This window comes from Sorex araneus, chromosome 1 (genome assembly GCF_027595985.1).
Source record: "Sorex araneus isolate mSorAra2 chromosome 1, mSorAra2.pri, whole genome shotgun sequence".
Classification (NCBI taxonomy): Eukaryota; Metazoa; Chordata; class Mammalia; order Eulipotyphla; family Soricidae; genus Sorex; species Sorex araneus.
The window spans coordinates 175,873,589-175,899,300 of NC_073302.1; the positions used below are offsets into that span (position 1 = coordinate 175,873,589).

The 25,712-nt window shown below is 40.3% G+C and overlaps 1 protein-coding gene across 3 annotated transcripts in view; it reads right to left on the reverse strand.

Moving 5' to 3' along the window:
- WDR36 (WD repeat domain 36) overlaps positions 1–4,314 on the reverse strand; it is a 41,776-nt gene extending 37,462 nt beyond the window's left edge. Inside the window, exons 1-3 of one of the 3 annotated variants that reach the window (XM_004615777.2) lie at positions 4,042–4,314; positions 3,307–3,334; positions 1,363–1,463 (exon numbers count right to left, since the gene is read on the reverse strand). In XM_004615777.2, coding sequence (XP_004615834.2) covers positions 1,363–1,463; positions 3,307–3,334; positions 4,042–4,203 — 291 coding nt within the window. In that variant the 5' untranslated portion in view covers positions 4,204–4,314. Of the gene's footprint in view, positions 1–1,362; positions 1,464–3,306; positions 3,335–3,474; positions 3,987–4,041 lie in introns of those variants that run through there. The other 2 variants (XM_055142593.1, XM_055142586.1) reach the window with 2 other exon arrangements.
- Positions 4,315–25,712: the final 21,398 nt, after the last annotated feature.

The following is a 25,712-nucleotide window of genomic DNA, read 5'->3' on the forward strand; positions in this document are numbered from 1 at the left end:
CACAACGTTGGCAAAGGAACAGGGGGACGACCTGACTTCAATTCTGTTTGGTGGTGGTGGCAGGTGGGCCTGCAGGCGTTAGGGACACACCTGGCTGTGATCAGGGCTTACTCCTGGTGGTTCTTAGGGAATACAGGTTGCTGGGGATAGAACCTGGTTTGACAGTGCACAGGTCAGGCGCCCTACCTGCTTTCTCCAGCCCCATGATTTGAATTCTTGACCATTCTCAACAGCCCTTTACAAATGTGATCATTTGGATGAACGATGAATGAATTTGGATGAACAGCAATGAATTTGGATGAACAGCACGTCATGAGATTAGGAACTGCTTCCTGTTGCTGCCCTCCAAATACCTAGTTTCTCAGTAACACCATGAGTTTAAGTTCAGACTAATTTATTACTCAGGTTGGCCAGTGCTAGATTAATACAGTAAGTTAAGCAAATGTTTACACCAGCGATTTTTACCTGGGTTCAATCCCCGGCACCCCATATGGATCCTGAGCCAGGGATCAAGCTCTGAGCACTGCCTGGTGTGGTCCAACCCCTCTGTCCCCCAGACCCCCTCCCAAAAAAAGGAAAAAGAAAAAGAAAAAAAAGAATGGAGAAAACAGATTTTAGTTTTCATATACTTGAATTGGTTCTTAAAAAAAAAGTCATTCTTAATGAATTAAGTCATTCTTAATGAAAGAGCCAATTCACATCAAACAGTAATAGATATATGAATCTACCAGGAAAGCACTTTTAAAACATACTAACTGGGCCAGACTGATAGTAGAGCAAGTAGGGTGTTTTCTTGTATGCTACCAACCCAGGTTCAATCACCAGAATTTCATATGGTCGGTTCCCCTAAGCACTTGTCAGAAATGATCCCTGACTGCTGATCCAGGGATTAACACTGAGCAGAATCAAGTATGGCTCAAGAACACAACAACAACAAAATAGAATTTTTTTCAAATACAGAGCCTATTTTCAGATATATACACATATATACAAATTCTATTTGTAAATTTTCAAATATACAAATAACAAAATTCTACCTCACCAAATATGTGAAGATAGGTGTAGAGACTGGACCTGAATGATGGGAAATGAAAACTGCCAAAGTAGTTCTCATCTGTCTCTGGCAAATAAAACTGAATAAAGCATCAGCTTTACCTAATTTTGATAATTCAATGAAATAAATCTCTCTTCTAACAGAAAACAGAATATGGCTCTGTGTATGGGTGCACTTATACATACATATCCGAGCGCGCACACACACACACCCTGAAAAATGGCAACATTAACTTTCCTTCCACTATAATAACAATCAAAAGTAGCAGTACAAAAAGAAAAAAGTTAAAATGATTCAGTGATGCTAACCTCTTTATTACGGGCAAATGCAGAGAAAACATTCCCATATGCAGCAAAGACTAGCTTCCCATCAGCTGCCATACAGCAGATATCCTGTGGGACAGAGTTACCTAGGAAAAAAGAAATATGAAGTGGAAGAAATACTTTAAGATTTGGGAAAATAAAGAAAACCTCAACTACACATACAAAACTTTACATAGGTACATATATGTGAAATGAATTTCAACTTCATTGCTATTTTAGACATGTTAGGTATAACTTTCACATTAAGACTATGAAACCTCTTCTAAGAGAATATATCTAGTATTTTAGACTCGCAGGCATAGAAACACAAATAAAAGAACAAAAAAAAGCTTTTTGAGCTTATTTGGGGGAGGACGGAGTTATCTGGAAAACAATCTGAACAAATGGTCATTCAGCAATCCAGCATTCACAGTAATGCTTCCAGAAACAACTAGTTCACTAATAACTCCAAGAAAATAATTTTAGTAAGTCAAAACCTGGATTCAACTGGGGTGGGGTGGCAGGGGGAACTTCCTTATGATATGACCTGCTGACCCTTCATATAAACCTCACTTCCATTTGGTCTCCTCAAGGTGATTCTGCCTATGACCTGTAGCTATTTCTTTCAGGACACCAGCTTCCTGAGCCCTCGGGCTACCAAGGCCACACTGGCACTTTCTGTCCAGTTCCTCCTCTGAGAACAGCAGACTTAGAAGACAGGACTGCTGCATGCAGCATGTTCCATTCTGGGATTGCATTTCTTAAAACTATTTAATCATTTACTTTAGGCTACAGAGGGATGCCTCTACCCTCCACAGTCTTAAAATATTTAAGTTTAATAGACACTAGATACCTTATAGTTGCCCTTAATTCTATTAATCTGTTTTGAAAGCTGGATATGGGCTAGAGGGGCAGTGCAGCAGATGGGGCACTTGCTCTGCACGCATCCAACCAAGCTCCATCCCCACACCCCACAGGGTACCTGATTCCTACCAAGAGTGACACCTAAGCACAGAGCCAGGTTACAGGTCACAGTAAGCCCTGAGCACTGCCAGATGTGGCCCAGAAACAAAACGAAACAAATTAAAACACACACACACACACACACACACACACACACACACACACACACACAAATAAAAGGAAATGTAGCTCAGTGGTAGAACACACCCTTTGTATGAATGAGACCCTAGGTACACTCCCTGCACCATAAAAGCATACATGAATACACATGTATGAATCAGTAAAAGCCACTTTAAAAAACACTAACTACTCCTTCTAGGAAAAAAAACTACAAAAAAAAAAAAGAAATCCATCCTTAGGTATAAGTTATTACTGACAGGACTACAACTAAAAAAGAAATATGAAGTGGAAAAAACCACACCATGTCTTCTATATGGCTTACTGAAAAAAAAAATCAGTATTTCTTTGTTATCCCTGCTATAGTGCAATAACTAAATCTAGTCAAAAGAGACCATCTGAAGTGTCCAACTGAGGGTCCTTAAGAAGAACTAGTGGCTTCCCGAGAGCCCCACTCTCCCCAAGCACGATCCTTTCCACCCCGAAGAGGCCTGCATTCTCTCCTGAAAACCTATTCACCCAACCCACGTCTGCCCCAAGAAGAACTAGCCTTGGGTCAAAAGCCTGCACATAGGGCAGCGCCCAGGCAGAGGGCAGGGTCAGATGGCAGGTCCCCATGCACCTCTGGGAGCAGGGGCCCTGAGAGCCCCTAAGCGCTGGGGTATGGGCAGGGATGCCCATGTCCCCCCCACCCAGCCAGAGAACTAGCCCTTATACCCTTTAGAAGGCACAGCACTGTGCGCCACAAAGTCTGAAGAACGATTCCAGATAAAAGAGGATTAAAGACACACGGTAACAATCCAGTACATGAATCTGTCCTGCACTTTTGAAACTAAACAAGAATATATGCACAATGAAGTCTACACTTACTTACGGCAACCAGACTAAGTTTCTGGACCTGTTTTAAAAAAAGAAAAAAAAAAGATTAAAGTTTCACTAAGTACAGTAGCTACTATTTTGAAGATTAACATCCACTCATACATGTCAATCTGCTATGCTGTCCCTTCTGAAAAGGACACTAAGTATAATTCACATCACCAGAAGAGTCTGTATTTCCAACTATCCCATCAGGAGCATGAGTTGTATCTAATCATCACAGTAAAATAGTCCGTAAGATAGCAAATATTTTAGAACTCTGTAAGCCTATCCATCTTCCTTCTTGCAGCCCCTGGACACCTCACACCCGATCCCGGCCAGGTACCGTATTCTATGTAAGCAACGGCGCGTGTGAATCCCAATAAACTTCATGATCGCATCTTTACATGCCGTAGAAAGAACCTCTGGGTTTGTTCACCACTTTTTTTTTTTTCCCTTTCGGGTCACACCCGGCGATGCTCAGGGGTTACTCCCGGCTTTGAACTCAGGAATCACTCCTGGCGGTCCTCGGGGGCCCTAAGGGATGCCGGGGATGGAACCCAGGAATGGAACCCGGGAGGCAGACGCCCTCCCGCCGCGCCGTTGCCCCGCCCCGCTCCCCCCACCCTCCTTAAATCACAAGGCCGCCTTCGGCGCAGCGGACAGCGGACTCGGCCCCCGGCCCGGCACGGGTACGAGCATGTTCACAGAGTCGCCGGTCCCAGGACGCGGACCCGCACGCGCACTCACGTCGTACGTGTGGAAGCTCCGGCCCACGCAGCTCGTCACGTAGAAGCGGCGGCGGAGCGCGCTGAAGCGCACGGCGTGCGGGATGGGGCCGCTGAAGAGTCCCAGGGCCCGGAAGCCCGCGAAGAGCGCGCTGCCCGCGCGCGCGCCGGGGCCCGGCTCCATGGCGGCCTGGCGCGGCTGCTAAGAGCGGGACACGGCGTGTGGCTGCCGGGGACGCCGCCGCTCCGCACGGCCGCGCGACTCCTCCAGACTCCGCCGCGCCGCACGCGCCGTCCGCGCCGGACCACTACCAGGAGCGCTTCCGGCACCACAGCCAATCGCGCGACCCGGCACCGCCCTCGGCCCGCCGGAAACAGCGCCCTCCGCGCCCTGGCGGGAGCCGCCAACTCGGTTCCACCGGAAGGACGCGGGCTCCGAGCCTGGGGTGCGGGGAGGGGGGGGCAGCATCGCGTTGCTACGCAACCGCAACCGGCCTATGGGTCGCTCTCACAAACGCTTGCTCCCTGCTGTCCCACTAGATTCTTGTCAAGCGCTCTATGGGATAGGGTTGGCAAGTCCACCCTTGTTCGTGTTCAAAATCACTGAAGATGGCACTTACGTACTTCGAAGTGATTGGAGGTGATTTTTTTTTTGTTAGTTGCATTATTTATTTATTTATTTATTTTTATTTTATTTTTTAATTTATTCTTTTATTGAATCACCATGTGGAAAGTTACAAAGCTTTCAGGTTTAAGTCTCAGTTATACAATGCTCAAACACCCATCCCTTCACCAGTGCACATAGTCCACCACTAAGAATCACAGTATATCTTCCACCACCCTCCACCTCCCCAGCTCCCCACCCCGCCTGTGTAACTGATAAATTTCACTTTACTTTCTCTTTACTTTGATTACATTCAATATTTCAACAAAAAATTCACTATTATTATTTGGAGTTTCTCCCCCCAAAGTCGGACCTGCTGAAAAGGAAGCATTTGATAATTTGTTTTCCATTGCAGAGAATGAAGAGATAGGAGGTTGAGCGGCCGCTATAGCAGCCACACGGTTTTGGATTTCTGTATTTTAGTAACTAAGTCCAGAAAAATTTCTGCCAGAAATTGCATCATTGCAAGCGTGTACCTCTCAGCTACTTTATATTCCACATATGAGTACAATCTTTCTATGTCTGTCTCTTTCTGACTCATTTCACTCAACATGATGCTTTCCATGTTGATCCACTTATATGCAAATTTCATGACTTCATGTTTTCTGACAGCTGCATAGTATTCCATTGTGTAGATGTACCAGAGTTTCTTTAACCAGTCATCTGTTTTGGGGCACTCTGGTTTTTTCCAGATTGTGGCTATTGTAAACAGTGCTGCAATGAACATAGAAATGCAGATGTCATTTCTACTATGCCTTTTTGCTTCTCCGGGATACATTCCCAGAAGTAGTATTGCTGGGTCAAATGGAAGCTCAATTTCTAATTTTTTGAGAATCGTCCATATTGTTTTCCAAAAGGGCTGAACCAGTCGGCATTCCCACCAGCAGTGAAGGAGAGTCCCTTTCCCCCCACATCCACGCCAACACGGGTTGCTTTTGTTTTTTGGGATGTGGGCCAGTCTTTGTGGTGTGAGATAATATCTCATTGTTGTTTTGATCTGCATCTCCCTGATGATTAGTGATGTGGAACATTTTCTCATGTGCCTCTCAACCATTCATATTTCTTCTTTGGGAAAGTTTCTGTTCGTTTCATCACCCCATTTTTTCTATCAGGTTGGCAGTTTTCTTCTTGTGGAGTTCAACCAGTGCATTGTATATCCTTGATATCAACCCTTTATCAGATGGGTACTGTGTAAATATCCTTTCCCATTCTGTAGATTGTCTTTGTATTTTGGTCACTGTTTCTTTTGAGGTACAGAAGCTTCTTAGTTTGAGATAGTCCCATTTATTTGTCTCTGTTTTCACTTGCTTGGCCAGTGGTGTGTCATCTTTGAAGATACCATTGGCTTCAACGTCTTGGAGGGTTTTGCCGGCCTTGTCTTCAATGTACCTTAGGGATTCTGGTGTGATGTTGAGGTCTTTAATCCTATTTGATCTGACTTTTGTACATAGTGATAGGTGGAGATCTAAGCCCATTTTTTTGCATTTAGCTGTCCAATTTTGCCAGCACAATTTTTTTAAACATGCTTTCCTTGCTCCACTTCACATTACTTGCTCCCTTATCAAAGATTAGATGATCATATATTTGGGGGGGAATGTCAGAGTATTCAACCCTGTTCCATTGGTCCGGAGCTTTTCCTTTGTTCCAGTACTATACTGTTTTAATTACTACTGCTTTGTAGTAGAGTTTGAAGTTGGGGAGGTTGATTCCTCCCATTTTCTTTTTCCCAAGAATTGCTTTAGCTATTTGTGCGGGCTTATTGTTCCATATGAATTTCAGGAGTGCTTGCTCTATTTCTTTGAAGAATGTCAAGGGTACCCTTATAAGGATCGCATTGAATTTGTACAGTGGATAAAGCAGAGTTGATAGCTGGTGCATCCGAGGAATGTGTGTATAGAGAGCATAATGAATGAGAGCGTATTATGTTATCTCATGTGCAGTGAAAATTTTCCATAAGATTTGTTTGCCTTGTGTTGAGTTCATTTACACTTTAAAAAATAATATTAATATAAGAGTTGGGGAGAATGTGGTGGAGCAAGTTAGAGAGAGAGTTGTGGAGAGAGTTTGGGAGAGACAAGAGCTTACAGCTTCTTTTCCCAGAAGGGAGCATAAAATGAGGCCCCCATAAACATGCCACTGGACTCTGTGTGAGGTTGTTTCCACTCAGGGCACCCCCATAGGGGGCAGGTGAGAGCCCTCCCTGCCCCAAGGAACCCAGCCCCGGCAGCCGACCTCCACAACCCAACCGCTGCCACGCTTCGGCCGCTTTCCACATGCTTGGGTCAAGCTTCACGTATGAGTGAACATATTCCTAAACCACGTGGCTGCTTTTGACACATAATAAGATACTCCCTACTCATTTTCCATAATTATCACACCATATTTGATTTGAGGCAAGATGGCTCCAGCGCTACCCAAACCCTTGCACTTTCCTGAACCTAGCTCACCATCTCGTCTTAGACAATGCGCAGCTCAGTACGCCAGTTTTAATTACTACTGCTTTGTAGTAGAGTTTGAAGTTGGGGAGGTTGATTCCTCCCATTTTCTTTTTCCCAAGAATTGCTTTAGCTATTTGTGCAGGCTTATTGTTCCATATGAATTTCAGGAGTGCTTGCTCCATTTCTCTGAAGAATGTCAAGGGTACCCTTATAGGGATCGTATTATAAATACTTATAGGGAACTTTACGTGTGATTCTGCTGGAACTCTATGCATGGTTCCTGATGGAGATTGATGGCTGTTTTGCAAATTTGGACAGAATGACGTCAGCGAGGCACTCCCTCAATCTCAAAGAGATCAACCTGAGGCCACAGATATCCCAGGTGCTGCCCAGAGACACAGGCAGGTGCATGTTTGTCAGTGTGCAGATCATTACAACATGCCAGTCAACCAAAAGCTTACATTCGATAGACTGGGAACACCTGTAAAGGTGATTCGAGGCCTCCCCAAAAGGTTCAGTCCCTCTCAGAGAGCCCAGCAAGCTACTGAGACTATTCTGCCCACATGGCAGATCCTGGCAAGCTACCCAGGGTGTACTCGATATACCAAAAACAGTAACAATGACTAATGACGGTATTCATTCCCCTGATCCTGAAAGAGCCCCCAATACTCCATTGGGCTACACTAGCATGCAACAGGGATGAGTGGAGACATTACTGGCACTCGCTCGAGGAAATCGATGAACAACAGGATGACAGTGATACAGTGATAAGAAATTATTAACAATAAGTTACTGCTTTTATGCTCATGAAAACAATTTATAAATACTTATATTCACTTAGTTATATTAAGCAGAAGCATCTCAGAAATCCAAGGAAATTTCAGTATCTTAATAACTTCTCCCTTATTTTCTTTTTAGGTTTTTCTTTTTTAGTAGGGATCACACCCAGTGATGCTCAGGGATCACTCTGGCTCTGTACTCAGGAATTACTTCTGGCAGTGCCCAGGATATCATGTGAGGTGCTGAGTATTGAATCGGGCCCAGCACATGCAAGGCAAGTGCCTTACCCACTGTACTATCTCTCCAGACCCTAATTTGTCCCCTTATTTCAAATAAAATTGAACTACTATGAATTATAACTGTGTAATTAGATTGTGGGAAAAGTAGTACAATATAGCTGTTCTTTTTATTCTCATTCAGGCCTCAGTTTCTTATAGATTTCATTCTACTGCCTCATCTCCAGCTGTTCTCTCAGTAGTTCAATAGTACCCCTGAAATATGAATTGTACCAACGTTTACAAATGGGGTAAAAATAAGGTATTTGTTGAATAGTTCATACCTTTCTTTCTTACAGACAAGCGCACATATTTTAGTAAGACGTAGGTAGTAGCAGCTCTTACCTAGAGCTGGGGAATGCTTGTTTTCTTATAAAACATCACCCACATGCTGTAGTATAGAAAAGCCTCTTTAGTGCAAAACCATTCATTAAATTCTTTTCACACATATCCTTTTAAAATACAACTCTCTGCTTCAAAGTTTTGCCTGCAGCCAGATATGGAATAGCAGTTTATCTCATGATCTACACTGATAACAGTACATTGGCAGTAAATGCAGTCTGGAAATATCAATGGTGCTTTGTTTATGAAAGCTAAACATGTAATGGATAGGGAATACCTTACACACACACACACACACACACACACACACACACACACACACACACACACACACAAACCTTTTACCTCAATGAAAGGAAAACAATAGTCCTCAGTATGCTATGCTGTACTTAGCCTGAAAGGAGAGTAAGTTCCCTAGAAACTTTATGTTTAGGGTTTCTTATTATGGGTGTCCATGTGGACTATCTTCTCCCATTGTCAGACTGGAGCAATTTTGCTTGAAAGACGTGTTGCTTTTTCAATCATGCCAAAGGTTTATTCTAAAGTAATAAGCTGAGATAATAGTACATGGAGGCAAAATGCGTCAGATGACAATATTGTAAAAGTAACTTCTAATATTCTGCAATGCTATTGAGGACAGTTTTGACTAAATTTTCAAATTAACTGGCCTCCAGTCATCTCTAAAACACTGGATATATTGCTTTCAGGTAGCAGCTTTTCTTCCCCTCCCCCACCTTTTTATGCAGGGAGCTCACATTCCTCGATGCTCAGGGCCCATTCCTGGCTCTGTGTTCAGGAATCACTCCTGGTGGTGCTTGGGGTTCATATAGGGGGTGCTGGAGATCAAACCCTGGGTTGGTCACGTGCAAGGAAAATGCCTTACCACTGTATCATTGCTCTGTCCCCCTACATAGCTTTTAAAAAATATTTCATATATAATCTCCCTGTAGAGGAACCCAGGTGTGTGTAATTCCATCAACAGTCAGCACCCAGAGACTTAAAAGCAAGCTCCCAGAAGCGTGGTTGAAAGCGGCCGCGCGATATGTTGTAGCCTACTTCTCCCTCTGGGAGAAACTGGCAAGCTTCTGAGAGTTTCCTGCCCACATGGGACAGCCTTGCAAGCTTCCCAAGGTGTATTCTTATGCTAAATCCAGTAAAAAGCTGGATCTCATTCCCCTGACCCTGAAAGAGCCTTCAGTGTGACATCATTGAGAGGGCCAAGCCAAGAGACACTTCTAAGATCTCAGGGAAAGAACGTATGAAGAGGTTACTGAGCCCGCTCGAGAAATCGATGATTAACGGGGATTTCATGATTATTTCCCTGCAAGGAATATGTGGTAGGATATCAGAGCCACGTAAGTCCATTGACAGTAATGTCATTAGCTTTTTTTCCTCTGTTGCAAAAATCCTATTGTACATCTAAAGGAAAATAAACTTTTCTCCATTAATATCAGGCCTTAGGCTGGATCGATAGCACAGCAGTAGGGCATTTGCCTTGCACGCAGCCAACCCGGGTTCGATTCTTCCACCCCTCTTGGAGAGCCCGGCAGGCTACCAAGAGTATCTCTCCCACACGGCAGAGCCTGGCAAGGTCCCCTTTGCATATTCGATATGTCAAAAACAGTAACAACAAGTCTCAAAATGGAGATGTTACTGGTGCCCGCTTGAGCAAATCGATGAGCAACAGGATGACAGTGATACAATGACAGTGATTATCAGGCCTTAATACTACTAAGCACTGTCATCCGGTCGTTCATCAATTTGTTTGAGCAGGCACCAGTAACATATCCATTGTGAGACTTGTTACTATTTTTGAGCACATATTTAGGTGAGATCGATATAATTTAATCACATTTTAGATACATAATAAGTATAAAATGAGAAAATTATTAAAGATGGTCATCATACTGGAGAACTAATAGGATGAATTATAAGCACATATTTCCAATCCTTATCTTATTGGTTAAAAATCAGTGTCCTCAACTTTGGTACATCTATACAATGGAATACTATGCAGCTGTTAGAAAAAAGGAAGTCAAGAATTTTGTAGTTAAGTGGATGGGCATGAAAAGTTTCATGCTGAGTGAAATGAGTCAGAAAGAGAGAGACAGACATAGAAAGACTGCACTCATCTATGGTATATAGAATATCAGAGTGGGAGACTAATACCCAAGAACTGTAGAAATAAGTACCAGGAAATTGACCCCATGGCTTCGAGGCTGGCCTCACGTTCCGGGGAAAGGGCAACTCAGAGAAGCGATCACCAACTACATTGTAGTCGAAGGCCATGTGGGGGAAGGGAGTTGCGGGCTGAATGAGGGCTAGAGACTGAGCACAGCGGCCACTCAACACCTTTATTGCAAACCACAACAGCTAATTAGAGAGAGAGAACAGAAGGGAATGCCCTGCCACAGTGGCAGGGTGGGTTGGGGGGGAGATGGGATTGGGGAGGGTGGGAGGGACACTGGGTTTACGGGTGGTGGAGAATGGGCACTGGTGAAGGAATGGGTTTCCGAACTTTGTATGAGGGAAGTATAAGCACAAAAGTGTATAAATCTGTAACTGTACCCTCACGGTGATTCTCTAATTAAAAATAAATAAATTATTTAAAAAAAAAATCAGTGTCCTCTTTTTACACACAAAAAAAGGTCTTCTCAGCAGTACCCTTATCATCAAGACCTTTCCAAAACGAGTTAATCAGAATTCAAATTGGTCTTATAACTCTCTTCCTTGTCTCCTTTTAATTTGTCCTGCTATAAATTTCAGAAGACCATATAAAAACTACACCTATGGACAAGTTTAGCACCTTTTTTTGACTCGTTGCTCTGCCTGGAACTTCCAGTAATATATGTAGTAAAAGAGGTGAGTGTAAGCATTGTGTTGTACTGCTAGTCTCAGATAAAGGCCTCTGTTTTATCCACTGAATAGAATATAGGCCCTCAGCTTAATCTATTTGGGTTTTATAATGTTGGGTTCTGTTCCTTTTTATACACTTTGTTGAGAGACCTTTTTTTTTCATAAATGGATGTTAAATTCTTTTCAATGGTTTTCATGAATTTATGATAATAAAAATATTTTTATCCTTCATTTTGATGATACGATGCATGACATTGTTTTTTTTGTTTTGTTTTGTTTGTTTTTGGGCCACACCCAGTGATGCACAGGGAGTACTCCTGGCTCATGCACTCAGGAATTACTCCTGGCGGTACTCGGGGGACCATATGGGATGCTGGCAATTGAACCTGGGTCGGCCGCATGCAAGGCAAACATCATACCCGCTGTGCTATCGCTCCAGCCCCTGTTTTGTGAGAGAAATATCACCTTTGCACCTTAGAATTAATTCTACATTTTCAGAATGTATGAGTTTTATTATCCTATTTAATTTATCCTACTTAATTCATAAAATAAAACTTAGAAGTATTCCTTTTCAACGTTTTTTAACTAGTTTGAAATATACAGGTGTTAAACCTTTGACTGTTAAAATTTTCCAGTAAGTCATCTCTCCGTGGACTTTTAATTTGGGAGAGTTTTTGGTTTTTAAGCCAATCTGCTTGCTATTCATTTGTCTATTCATATTTTATATCTCTCCTTATTATATCTTAGAAAATAGTATGATTCAAGGAATATGTTTATTTCTTCTGGGTTGTCTAATTTGTTGGCATGAAATGTTCTTAGTCATCTCATGATCCTTAGTATTTCTGGTTTAGCAATTATAATTTTTCTACTTTCATTTCTGTTTTTATTCTTACCATTTCTCTTTTTTTTCCTTAGTGAGTTTAGCTGCAGTTTTGTCTTATTTTTTTAAGAGCTCCTAATGTTTATTAACATATAGACCTTTTAAACCTTTAATATATTTCTACTCTATTCTTAATGATTTCTTCTTTTTACTAATTTGGACTTCCAATGTTCTCAACACCTGGCCTCCGGTGTTTCAGTGGGTCACTTCCACATCTTATGAACTTCTGTTCACTGCACCCCACTCTGGGTAGATCTCCCAAATAACAGCTCAGAATCTTCTTTGAAACTGCAGTCTCAGCAGACTCTTCTCCCTTCCAGCTAGGCCACATTTCAAATTTCTCACTACTTACAGTTATACTCCCTGCCACTGGGTAAAGGAGTGGGAGGAAGGAAAAGAGCAATTTCGATCTGATCCTCTGAGTCTCCCAGGGGGCTAACTACAAAGATTCACCCTCAGCAAAACAGAAGCACAGCACACCCAAAGGAGAAGATGCTTAAAAGCCCACTAAGTTCAATGAATAAAAACAATCACGCACAGAATGCTCAACCAGCCCCAGCCAGCTCAGTAAATCCTCAGTTGTAATGGTGTTTAATGAATTCAAAGAAATGATGACACAGGAAGTCAATAAAACACAAGAAATATGGGAGCCAAAGTGAAAAAACTTCAAACAGAAATGAGGAGTAATGAGGGGGTATTTAAAAAATCTCCAAGAATATCTGAATAGCTGAGAATAATAACAGCTAAGGAAAAGATTAAGGTGAGTAGGAGGAAATAGCTTGAAAAAAAGTTAGGTGGAAAAAAAGTCTGAAAAGAAATCAGTAGCGTATCAGGGAACCATAAGATGAATTCGAGGGGGACAATATAAGAATCATAGGAGTCTCTTAGAAACAGGAAGGTGAATTTGATCAAGAAAAAAATATTTAAAACATTATAGATAAGAATTTCCCAAAGTTGAAGAGTATAGGCACTGAGATCCCAAAGGCCTGAAAGGTCCCAATGAAAACAGATGCAAATAGGAAAACTATTATAGCACTGTAGTACTGTCCTCCCGTTGTTCATAGATTTGCTCGTTGTTCACCGATTTGCTCGAGTGAGCACCAGTAACGTCTCCATTGTGAGACTTGTTACTGTTTTGGCATATTGCATATGCCATGGGTAGCCTGCCAGGCTTTGCCATGTGGGCAGGATACTCTCGGTAGCTTGCGGGGCTCTCAGGCTGTCTGAGACGGATGGAAGAATCAAACCTGGGTCAGCCAGATGCAAGGCAAATGCCCTACCTGCTGTGCTATCACTCTGTACAAAAGATGCATTATATTCTAAATGACAAAATCCAAATATAGAGACAGTTTTGAAAACAACAAGATAAAAAGGTAACTTATGTTCAAAGGAAAACCCAGATTCATAGAAGATCTATCAAGGGAGACTCTGAACCAGAAGGAAATAGTGAGATGTATACAACTAAATGAACTGAACATGTAACCAAAAATCCTCCATCCAGTGGATTGTCATTTGGATCTGAAGGAACAATAGAGAGCCTCAGGGACTGGCAACAGTTTAGGGAACTCACAGTCTTGAAAGCAGTCTTGCAAGAAGTGTTAAAGGAGATTCTTTAAAAGGGATAACAAACTCCTCAGTACTTGGCACTAAGTATGACATTCACTGTGGAACTTATGGTTGCCCACTTGTAGGTTAAGAAAGGTGTGTTTGTCCCAACAACAGTAGAGTTAAGTACCAAAAGGATTATTCCACAGCTTAGAAGTTGGCCTTGAATGCTGGGGGAAAAGGCAGCTCAGATAGAGAAGGGACCACCAAGTGAAGGGTGCTAGGAGGGCCCATACGGGATGGGAGATGTGGGCTGAAAGTAGACTACAGACCAAACATGATGGCCACTTAATACCGCTACTGCAACCCACAACACCCAAAAGGAGAAAGAGAGCAAAAGGAATGCCCTGTCACAGAGGCGGGGTTGGGTGGGCGGAGGACGATGGGGTGGAGGTGGTGGGAGGGATGCTGGGACCATTGGTGGTGGAAAATGGGCACTGGTGGAGGAATGGGTACTCGACCATTGTATGACTGAAATCTAAGCACGAAAGTTTGTAAGTCTGTAACTGTACCTCACGGTGATTTGCTAATAATTTTTTTTTTAAAGAATGGTGTATTTGTTCCTATTCTGGTAAGAGATTTTATACATTTGCAATAACAAATTAACATTTCATTTATATCAAACATATATCTTAGGGTTTTTTTTACATCTATAGAGGTCTTATTACAAGTCTTTCCTTATTAATGCAGACACTTAAGTGGTGTCTATAATATATATTCTAACATAAAGTCTATATTCCCTTAGGATAAAACATAATTTTATACTTTCAGATCCTGTACTTTCAGAGACCTAATCAGAACCTCCCCTTAAAATTTTTAAAATTTTCTTAACTTTTACTAAATTTTCCATTTGTAGTATTTATTTCATGTAAGTCTTAAAATGTATTAGCTAGAGATTTACTTGTAACATTAATTTTTTATTTATATGTATAAAATTTATAGTTTAAGGAAAATACTACTTTATGATTGATTTACAATTTTGTGAAATTCCAGCAGTTTAGCTCCATTTACCTCAGCATATAGGTTTTACCACTCAACAATTTTAAGAAGAGAGAGATCTATCCCAAATATGAGATTAAAAAAAACACATAACAAATGGTCAAAGTTATCAGAACTGAAGATTTTGGTTATAGAATTGAGCTTGCATGGACTTGGGGTTTGGAGGGGTACTTGGGACACTGGGGAGGGGAGCAGGCTCTCTGGTGGCAGGTGTGATGATTTGAATGATGTATTCCTAAAAAAGTATACGTAACTGTATTTCAAGTTAATCTCAGCACGTCAATAAAATTGGTTTAAAAAAACATTTGAAATGTCCTTCAATTCTAAGTGAAAAGATGACTTTATAATATTTGGGGCTGGGAACCTTTTATTTTCTGTACTTTGAATACATCACACACTACTTGTGTCCTAAAGTGTTTCTGTTGAAAAATATGGTATATTATTTTGTGTGTAACATGCTCCTTTTTTTCTTGCTCCTTTCCAGATACTTCCCTTAACTTAGACTTTACTAATATCTGTTTTGATGTGGATCTTTTGGGGTTCCTTTTATTTGGAACTTGGTTCTTCTTACACTTGGTTCTTTGTTTCCTCCAAGCAATGGCCTGGGAAAGTTTTCAGATACATTCTTTTTTTTCTAATACATTCTCTATACCTTTCTCTCATTTCTTCTGGAATCCTCATTCATGAAACTACTCTTATACTTGCTGTTCTATGGTTGTCTTTTTTTGATAAATTTTTCTCTTTTGTTGCTCTCTTTGTGAGCTTTACTGCTATCTGCCCTTGTACTAATATGTATTCATCTGGTTTGTCTATTTTTTTTTTGTTGATCTCTTTGTTTATATTTTTAAGTTCTTCACTTTGACTTCGTCTTGGTATATTCTTATATTTCCTGTTTTAAATTTTTCACTTTATTTATTCTCTTGAATTTGGAAAAATTCTTTTTGATTTTTACTTTAAAGATTTTATCTCATAAATTACTTATCTTGGCCTGGAGTGATAGTCTAATGGAGAGGGCATTTGCCTTGCATGCGCCAGACCTGGGTTCGATACCCAGCATCTTGTATTGTCCCCCAAGCACTGCCAGGAGTAAGCCCTGAGCATCACCAGGTGTGACCCCCAAAGCCAAAAAAAAAAAGTAAAGAAAGAAAGAATAGCTAGCTTTTGAGCACCGCTAGATGTGTCCTGAACACAAAACAAAACAAAACAAAACAAGAATAAATTACTTCAGTTTTCATTTTTAGATAATACTTATGTTTCTTCATTTTTCTACATTTTCTGTGTTATTAAGTGAAACATCTTTCTCACCCTTGAAACAGTGTCTTTATTAAAGGGGTAATTCTTATAATTAAAGTTTTCTCAATTTTTGTTGTCTCTGAAACATTTGTTGTGTTTGTCCAGACAGCATGTTTCTTCATGACAGTACCTCATTATTGAGGGTACCCCAAGACCTTTCAGCATGCCATGGGGTGAGAAGTGTTTAATGCCAAGGTCCAGGATGTCTTGAAACCTTGTCTCAGGTGTTCCCTTTTGAAAGTATGTCAGTATGTATGTTCTGCAATACTAGTTTTCAAAGCAAACAATAGAGAAGTGTTCCCTGGGGCTAACTGTGAGAATCTGGGTTGTAAACAAGTTTATAATCTCCTCCTGGGCAAGTATTGTGAAGCTGTAGCAAGCCAAGAGAAAAGACCCATGTTCCCTTAAAGAGCCTTCACTTACACTGGTGCCATATTAGGGCCAACTCCTTTGCCAGTTCGAGTCTGGTAATATCTTTCAAAAGTCAAAGCAAAATGTAAAGGTTTTCTTTAGGTTCGTAGAGAAAGGAAAGTTACTAATCACCTATTCTCATCTTTGAAACTTACCAAAATAACCAAAACAATATCGCCCACTTCACATGTTATTTATACATAATTGACATCCTGACAATACTACCACCAGTTCTTTGGATATTGATCTCATTGCCTTGAAACTGGATCATTCTGACTGATTCACACTATAAAGCAAGGTAAGAATGTTCCTAGATGATTTCTAAGAGTAAATATTTAAAATTCTTTGCAACACCATCTTGATCCCTTAGAATACCCACTCTTGGAGTTAGCCTTCACACTATGAAAAAAAACAGACTCATTCAATTGGCAATACCCTCAAAAGAAAACTAGGAAAAAAGACGGGATGATAAAATAGAGCATTAGAAAAAAATATGAAACTTTGATAATATCTTAGAGCTAAGTTATGTACTAAGTCATATAATCTTGAAATAATCTTATTATGTGAAGCAGTACACTTTCTTGTTATTTATGTCAGCTGAATGAGGGCTATACATTATATGCAGTTGGAATCTATTTTTATGCTGAAAGTTCCAGAATATTGAATTGTGTTTAGACAATAAATATATCTATTATCTCATGTTTCAAGAAATCAGAAGTTGTGTCATTCTGGAGTTGGTTGCCAGTTCAACAATATTATCAGAGATCCAACACAGTCTAACTTTCTATTTTTCATTTAGTCAACAAGCCAGTAATTGCATTTATGTTGCAAGACAGAAGCATCCAATCCAAGAAAAACATGCAAAAGCAAATGCCTAGTTAATGAAAACCACAAAGATGGAAAACCTGTTTGAGAATCCCCACAGGTCCTATTGACTAAGATGATAGTATACTCACGTCTTGGTGGTGAGGGAAAGAAGGTAAGAAACTAATAGGGATTTAATATCCCCTAAAGCTGCTCTCTGCCACCAGCCACAGAAAACATCGTGAATGATTTTCCTTTATCTTCTGGCATATTATAATTGAGATGGATGAAAAATCTCTAACTTAGAACTGTAATTTGTAATCATTAAGGAAGTGGAAATCTCTCCCTCTCTCCCTCCCCACTCCTCACCCCTGCCATCTTGGTTTTAGTCCACACCCAGCGATGCTTAGATCTTACTAGCTCTACACTCAGGAATTACTCCTGGTGGTGCTCATAGACCCTATGGGGTGACAGAGAAGTGCGATCATCCTGAAAAGATTTGGAGTACAAATTGGAAGCTTAAAGAAGATAAGAAAAAATTTAGAAAAAAATTTTCTTCTTTCTTTTTTTCTAAAAACAAGGAAAGAAAGAAAAATCAATGCAGTAAGATTTTAGAAGACAATTTTTCTAAGGTATATGAAAATGTATTTTTTATTAATGAATCACCGTGGGGGTACCGTTACAGACTTACAAACTTTTATGCTTGCATTTCAGTCATACAATGATCGAGTACCCATTTCTCCACCAGTGCCCATTTTCTACCACTAATGGTCCCAGCATCTGTCCCGCCACCACCACTCCGTTGTCCCCACCACACTGCCTCTGTGGCAGGGCATTCCCTTTTGCTCTCTCTCTCCTTTTGGATGTTGTGGTTTGCAGTAGAAGTATTAAGTGGTCATCATGTTTGGTCTATAGTCTATTTTCAGCTTGCCTCTCCCATCCAGAGTGGGCCCTCCTAGCACCCTTTACTTGGTTGTCCCTTTTCTATCTGAGCTGCCTTTTCCTTCAGCATTTGAGGATGGCTTCTAAGTTGTGTTCCATTGTTTCTTTCATGTCCTCCTTTAATTTCCTGGATGTCTGTTGAGCCATTTCTTTGAGTTCATTGAACATCTTCAATATTTCATCTATGAATTCTTTATTGGAGAGATCACATTTGTGAGTAATGCTTGTTGAGGCACCTGGACCCTTTTCATCATCTTCTCCTTGTGGTGGGGATTTTCATTGTTTCTTCATGTTTCTGCAGTAGTATGGTGGTGGAACCTTCCAGTTCACTATCAGTATTGCCCTCTTCCTCTCAGATGCTCCTCAGCAGCTTAGGTGAGGTCTCTAGTGAAGCTTCAGAGGATGTGTTCTTTTATATTGGACTTGTAGAGCATCTAGTTATGCCAGTATTATGGTGCAATTGGAATACATTACTGGATTATTATCCTAATGTGTTTGAGATGGCCAGGATAATCTCCACAGAATTAGGTGATAGAAATGAAGATGTGATTTCCGAGTGCCAGGATGGGGAAAATAACTGCGGCCTCAAAATACGCCATGCCCACTTCTGTGGAGGTCATGCCCACTACCTTGATGTGGGTGGGGTGCCAGGTGGGGGGGACAGAAACCTGGGAAAGGGAGAAAACTGAGTGCAGCCAGCACTGGAAGGTGGCTCAGGGGTGGATGGATGGCTCTCAGGGAGTGGGGCAGTTCAGGGTCCAAGGAGATGCCTGAGGCTCAGGCGCAGGGGAAGTGGCGTCTGAGTTCGATTATTGATCTGGGAAAGGGAAAAAACCGGGAGCAGATCTGGAGGGTGGCTCGGGAGTGAATGGGATGGTGCTCGAGGACGTGGGGTGGCTCGGGGTCCGAGGAGATGTCTGAGGCTCGGGCATGGGGGAAGTGGCATCCCGGGACTATAAAAGTATTTCGTATTACTCGCAGCAGTAAAACTTACATGGCAAATAGAATGATCAGAAAATAAATAATCAATTTGTGATGATTAATGCTATATGTTTTTAACCTTTCTTAATCTAATAGATGAAAACCATGAGCACTTTAGATACGAACTTTCTCCTGTCCTTTAAAGGAGCTCTGTTAATGCTTCTTGCAAAACTGGTTTCAGAGCTATAAATTCCCTAAGCTATTGCCTATCTATGTAATTCTGTATAGTTCCTTCAAATCTGAATTATAATCTAGCTGGCTAGAATATTCTTGGTGAGGTGTTCAGTTTACCAAGTTTTTGTATTATATCCTTCCATACTCCCCTGCCTCATAGAGTCTCTCTTGGTAGATATGCTGTATAACTTATAGGCTTTCTTTGTATATAAGTTAGTTTTTGATCTTGTTGAATTCAATATTTTGTCTCTCTCTTTAGATTTTTGTCATTTTGAGTATAAATGTGTCTTTGAGTTTTCCTCATTGGGATCCTTCAGGCCTCTTGGATCTCAGTGCCAGTATTTCTAAACTCTGAGAAATTCTTTTTTTTTAATTACTTTTAAAAAATTTTATTTTTAATGAATTGATAATTTCTTTATTGTTAATTCAATCAATTTGCCTCCCTATTCTTCAGGAATTCTGATTATTCTTACGTTGTTTGCTCCTCTTAAACTCATCCTATATTTCTCTTGTTTGCGCTCATTTCTTTTCAGACTATTTTCCACCTTCTGCTGTTTCCTAGCAGTTTCCTTCTTCTCATCTTGGAGCTACCAGATCTTCTGCTCAGCTAAGACTATTCTGCTGTTCAGATCATCTGTTGACTTTTAAGTATCACCTACCATGTTATTTATTTCTGTCATTTCTGACCATAGTAGTTTTTGTGTGTCTTGTGCTTTGCTGACTACCTGTGCCATTGTTTCTTTGAACACATTGAAGTTCCTCATTATAGTCACCAAAGACACTGTCTTACAATTGGTGTTGCTTATGTCTTCTGTTATACTATTTTTGCTTACTGAACTTGATGGGCTTCTTCATGTTTCCCCATTAGTCTTCTATTGCTCTTGTTGTGCTGGGGGTGAGTCATTTCTAACATTTACTGATTTATCTTTTCATTTCATTTTATCCATCTGTCAATTTTATATTATTACATACAGCAAAGTTATCCAACATTGTATTTTACCTTCTGATTTATATTGATTCACATTTTGCTGGAAAATGGCAAATTTTCACATTTCAAGTGTCTGAATAGAATTCTATTGTGTAAATAAATTCTACCTTTTCCAAAAAAACTATATTGAAGATTTCTATTAACTCTTTATTTAACTATTGTAAATAAAGCTTCAATGCACACTAAGGTGGATATTACCTTTGGTGTAAATATTGCTGGATAACGGACACACCAATTTACATATCCACAAGAATGTACATTGGTTATTTTTTCTCCACACCCTCTTGAATACTTGCTACCAGTAATTTTGATGTAAGCCATGCTCAAACCTATATTTCTCATTGTATTTTTGATTTATATTTTCTTAATAATAAGTGATGAGTTTATTTTGTGTCTATTGAATGCCCTTTCTTGTGAAGTCTCTTTTTAGTTTTTCTACCTACTATTAATTTAATTTTTGCATTCTGCCAATCTGTATGGTTTGGATTAAATGCCTTGAATTTAACATCTCCAGTTTTCTATATGATGTGCAAGTATTTTCTCTAATTCAGTAGGTCATATTTTGCTCTGCTCATATTCTTATTTCACTGAAGAAAAGCTTTTTAATGTGATACAGTCTCAGTTTTCTATCTTTAATTTCACTTAGGTCATTACTGGCATTGAATCCCTAAAACATCTATGTTAACATCATGATCAATTTAACCCATATTATCGTCACATATTTGTTATTTATGTTTTTTTTTTTTTGCTTTTTTTTGGGTCACACCCGGCAATGCACAGGGGTTACTCCTGGTTCTACACTCAGGAATTACTCCTGGCGGTGCTCAGGGGACCATATGGGATGCTGGGATTCGAACCTGGGTCGGCCGCGTGCAAGGCAAACGCCCTACCCGCTGTGCTATCGCTCCAGCCCCCAATGTTATTTATGTTTTTACATAAAGTTGTTCAACACATTTTGAACTTGGATTTTGAATATGTTATTATATAATAGTCCAGTTTCCTTTTTTTGCTTTTGGCTGTGCAGTTTACTCAGCATTATTTGTTGAGGACACTCCATTCGTGATTGTATGCATTTAGACTCTTAGCTACAAGCTAAATTTTAGAGAATTTAACTCTGGGTTTTGCATATGCAAAGCATATGCTTCACACTTCTGAGTTATCTCCCAGGCCCTCACTAAATATTTAGTGATATTGAATTTAATCTGTATATTGCTTTAGTTAAAATAGATATTATGATTATATTAAGCCTCCTTATCTATATACATAAATGTCTTTTTAATTTGTTTATTTATTTTATTGAATAACCATGTGGAAAGTTACAAAGTTCTCAGGCTTATGTCTCAGTTATACAATGCTCGAACACCCATCCCTTCACCAGTGCCCATATTCCACCACCAAAAACCCCAGTATACCTCCCACCCCCCGACCCCCTCACCCCTGCCTGCGTAGCTGATAAATTTCACTTCATTTTCTTTTTACCTTGATTACATTCCATATTTCAACATAAAACTCACTATTGTTGGAGTTTCCCCCAAAAGACCCAGCCCTATTGACAAGGAAGCATTTGATAATTAGTTTTCCATTGCTGAGAATGAAGAGATATGAAGTTGCACGGCTGCAATAGTGGCTGCGTGGTTTAGGATTTCTGTATTTTAGTAATTAAGTCCAGGGAGATTTATGTTAGAAATTGCATCATTTCCCTTCCTGGGGCAGCGTGGGACAATGGCTTAGTTCACAGTCTAGAGACAGGGCTGCAAGCCGTTGCTGGGACCAAAAGTAGTCTAGCTGGCCTCCGGATAGTGGTTGATTAGCAGCAGAGTGGCCGCACAAACATGTGACCACCTGGATTGAATCTCGGCAGAGCACGTACTGGTATCGCCCCCAGCCTGAGACTGCCCAAGCGTCCCGCTGTTTCAAGTTCATAACTCTTTTTTTTATCCTTCCTGCGCCACCAAGCTCATACCTGCTTAATGGTCCTCATAATATGGCATACGCCACGCCGATTTTCCCCAAAAAGGGGAAAAAAATGAGAAAGAAGGATCTTTCCCCTCCTCAGCTGGTGTGGGGCTATGACTTAGTTCACAGTCTAGAGACATGGCTGCAAGCAGTCTTTCAACAGTATCTTATAGTTTTCATTATATATCTTTTACCTCCCTTATTAAGTTTAATACAAAGCATTTGATTCTTTTGTACACATTTCTTACTACACAGCTCTGACTGCTAGAACTGTCTAATTCATTTCTTCTTTTAACTCTTTGTGTATAAGAATTTATTTTGCATATTGACTTTATAACCAGTCACTTTGCTGTACTTACTGTTTCTAACATTTTAGTAGATGCTTAAGAATTTATATATATAAATGTTATATCATCTGAAAATAATAAGTTTCACTTTTTTCTAATCTGAATTATTTTAATTTATTGCTATTGTTTAATTGTTTAATCTAATATCTCTAATAATAAATAGTGCTAATGATAATTGACATCCATCTCTGCTCCTTATTTTAAGAGTAAACGTTCAGATTTTTCTTTTTTTTTTTTTGCATTTTGGGTCACACCTGGCATTGGTGGTGCTTGGGGGATCATATGGGATGCTGGGAATCGAACTCAGGTCGGCTGCGTGCAAGGCAAATGCCCTACCCGTTGTGCTATCATTCCAGCCCAAATTTTTAGAGTTTTCATAATGAATATGATATTATCTGTGAGTTTGTATGGTCTTATAATTCTGAGATAAGTTTTTTCTATAACCATTTTATTGGTAGTGTATATTTTGAGTGTATATTTTGGGCTGATTCTTTCAAATGTCATTAATGGTTCTTAGAGCAACACACAATTATATAAATCAGTGCAGTAAAGTGGAAAACTACAAAATCAGCATTTGATTTTGGTACACATCAATTTGTAAGCAGCACATTAGAAGAGAAAGTAATCTAGAAAATGAAAAATCAAATAAAAATCATTAAATATTTCGTGGGTCGACAGAACACATCTGCTGATGGAGCTCTGGCATTATGCCAATGTCTGCCTAGTTTGAAGCAGCTCTGAGTGCATTCCCTGTGCAGTTGTAAACAATAAGCTGTTGGAGAGAAACAGAGCAGGAGAAACTGGAGCCATAAGTGCACACTGCAGACCATTTGGTAGGCCTCAGGGGGCTTCCCACCTCCCTCTAGCCCTAAATAAATCAAACCATACTCACCGGTGAAAGACACACTGACGTGAGCAGAATCCCACCCCTCAGACAATGAAGCAGTAGGAACAATAATTACATGAAGTATACTGACTATATCGATAGAAACTTACAAACACATTAGAAAGATTACCCAATTACATCAGGCCCTTTAATTCTGCCTGAAGATGTTAGAACAACAATCCTATCAATATTTAATGATCTCAAAAGATAAATTGAACAATGGATCAATAACCTTGAGGAGAGAATGATAAAAATAATTAAAGAATTCATTCAAATAGAAATTAAGGAACAAAAGAATACAGTATTATGTATCAGCCAAAGAATGTGTGAAGTTGTAAATGGAATAAGTAACCTCAAAGACACTGTATATCTTCGTCAATAGAGAGAATAGAAAAAATGTTTGAAGGAAATAATGAAGAGGTATCATTAACAATTATTTGGAGGTATTAAGGTATTATTGACAATTATCAATAGAGGGAATAAAAATGTTTGAAGGAAATTATGAAGAGGTATTTAAAAAAATTTTTTTATTGAATCACCATATGGAAAGCTACAAAGCTTTCAGGCTTAAGTCTCAGTTATACGATGCTCAAATACCCATTCCTTCACCAGTGCCCATATTCCACCACCAAAAACCCCAGTATGCCTCCCACCCCCATCCCCCACCCCCGCCTGGGTAACTGATAAATTTCACTTTACTTTTCTCTTTACTTTGATTACATTCAATATTTCAACAAAAAACTCACTATTATTGTTTGGAGTTCCCCCACCACCACCAACAAAGTCAGACCTGTTGAAAAGGAAGCATTTGATAATTTGTTTTCCATTGCTGACAATGAAGAGATATGAGGTCGCACGGTTTTGGATTTCTGTATTTCAGTAACTAAGTCCAGGGAAATTTCTGCCAGAAATTGCATCACTGCAAGCTCGTACCTCCCTTTTGGGGTCATCATAAGATGGTGGCCGTGGCTCAGTTCATAGTCTAGAGACATTTCTGCAAGAAGCTGTTGGTGCTCAAAGTAGTTCAGCTGGTCTTCGAGGCCATGGTCATGCAGCAGCAGAGAGGCCATACACGTACAGCCGCTGGGGTTACATCTCAGCGGAAGGCCTGAAGAGGTATTTTTGACAATAATTTGGAGACAACCGCTGGACTTGAGCTCTTACTGACCGGATTCCAGTCAGAATGCCTGGCCGCCCACCTATGAGATGGTCAGACTTCTTTGTCAAGACCCTGAATGAACAGTTTGAGGCTCTTTGTGTTCCTGGAACAAGCAGACACCATTGGGCTACATTAGCACACAACAGGGACAAATGGAGACTTTAGTGGTGCCCACTCAAGCAAATCGATGAACAATGGGATGACAAGTGATACAAGTGATTATTGACAAAACTAGGAAGAGAAATTTCAGAATGATAGGAATCTCAGAAGGAGAGGAAAGAGGGAAAAGAGAGAAAGTCAAATTAAATAAAACCTGGGAACTTCCCAACTCAAGGACGGAGATTCAAGTACTAATCTAAATGGCCCAAAAAATGCCAAGCAAAGTAAACCTCCCCAAATAGATCCAAGACACATTATGATAGAAATAGCAATAACCAAAGACAGAGACAGACCTCTTAAATTGGAAAAGAAAACTACTATACACAGGTAAAAAATATTCACAACATATTTTTTTTTAAATTTATTTATTTTTAATTAGAGAATCACCGTGAGGGTACAGTTACAGATTTATACACTTTTGTGCTTATACTTCCCTCATACAAAGTTTGGAACCCATCCCTTCACCAGTGCCCATTCTCCACCACCCGTAAACCCAGTGTCCCTCCCACCCTCCCCAATCCCATCTCCCCCCCACCCCACCCTGCCACTGTGGCAAGGCATTCCCTTCTGTTTTCTCTCTCTAATTAGCTGTTGTGGTTTGCAATAAAGGTGTTGAGTGGCTGCTGTGCTCAGTCTCTAGCCCTCATTCAGCCCGCAACTCCCTTCCCCCACATGGCCTTCGACTACAATGTAGTTGGTGATCGCTTCTCTGAGTTGACCTTTCCCCGGAACGTGAGGCCAGCCTCGAAGCCAT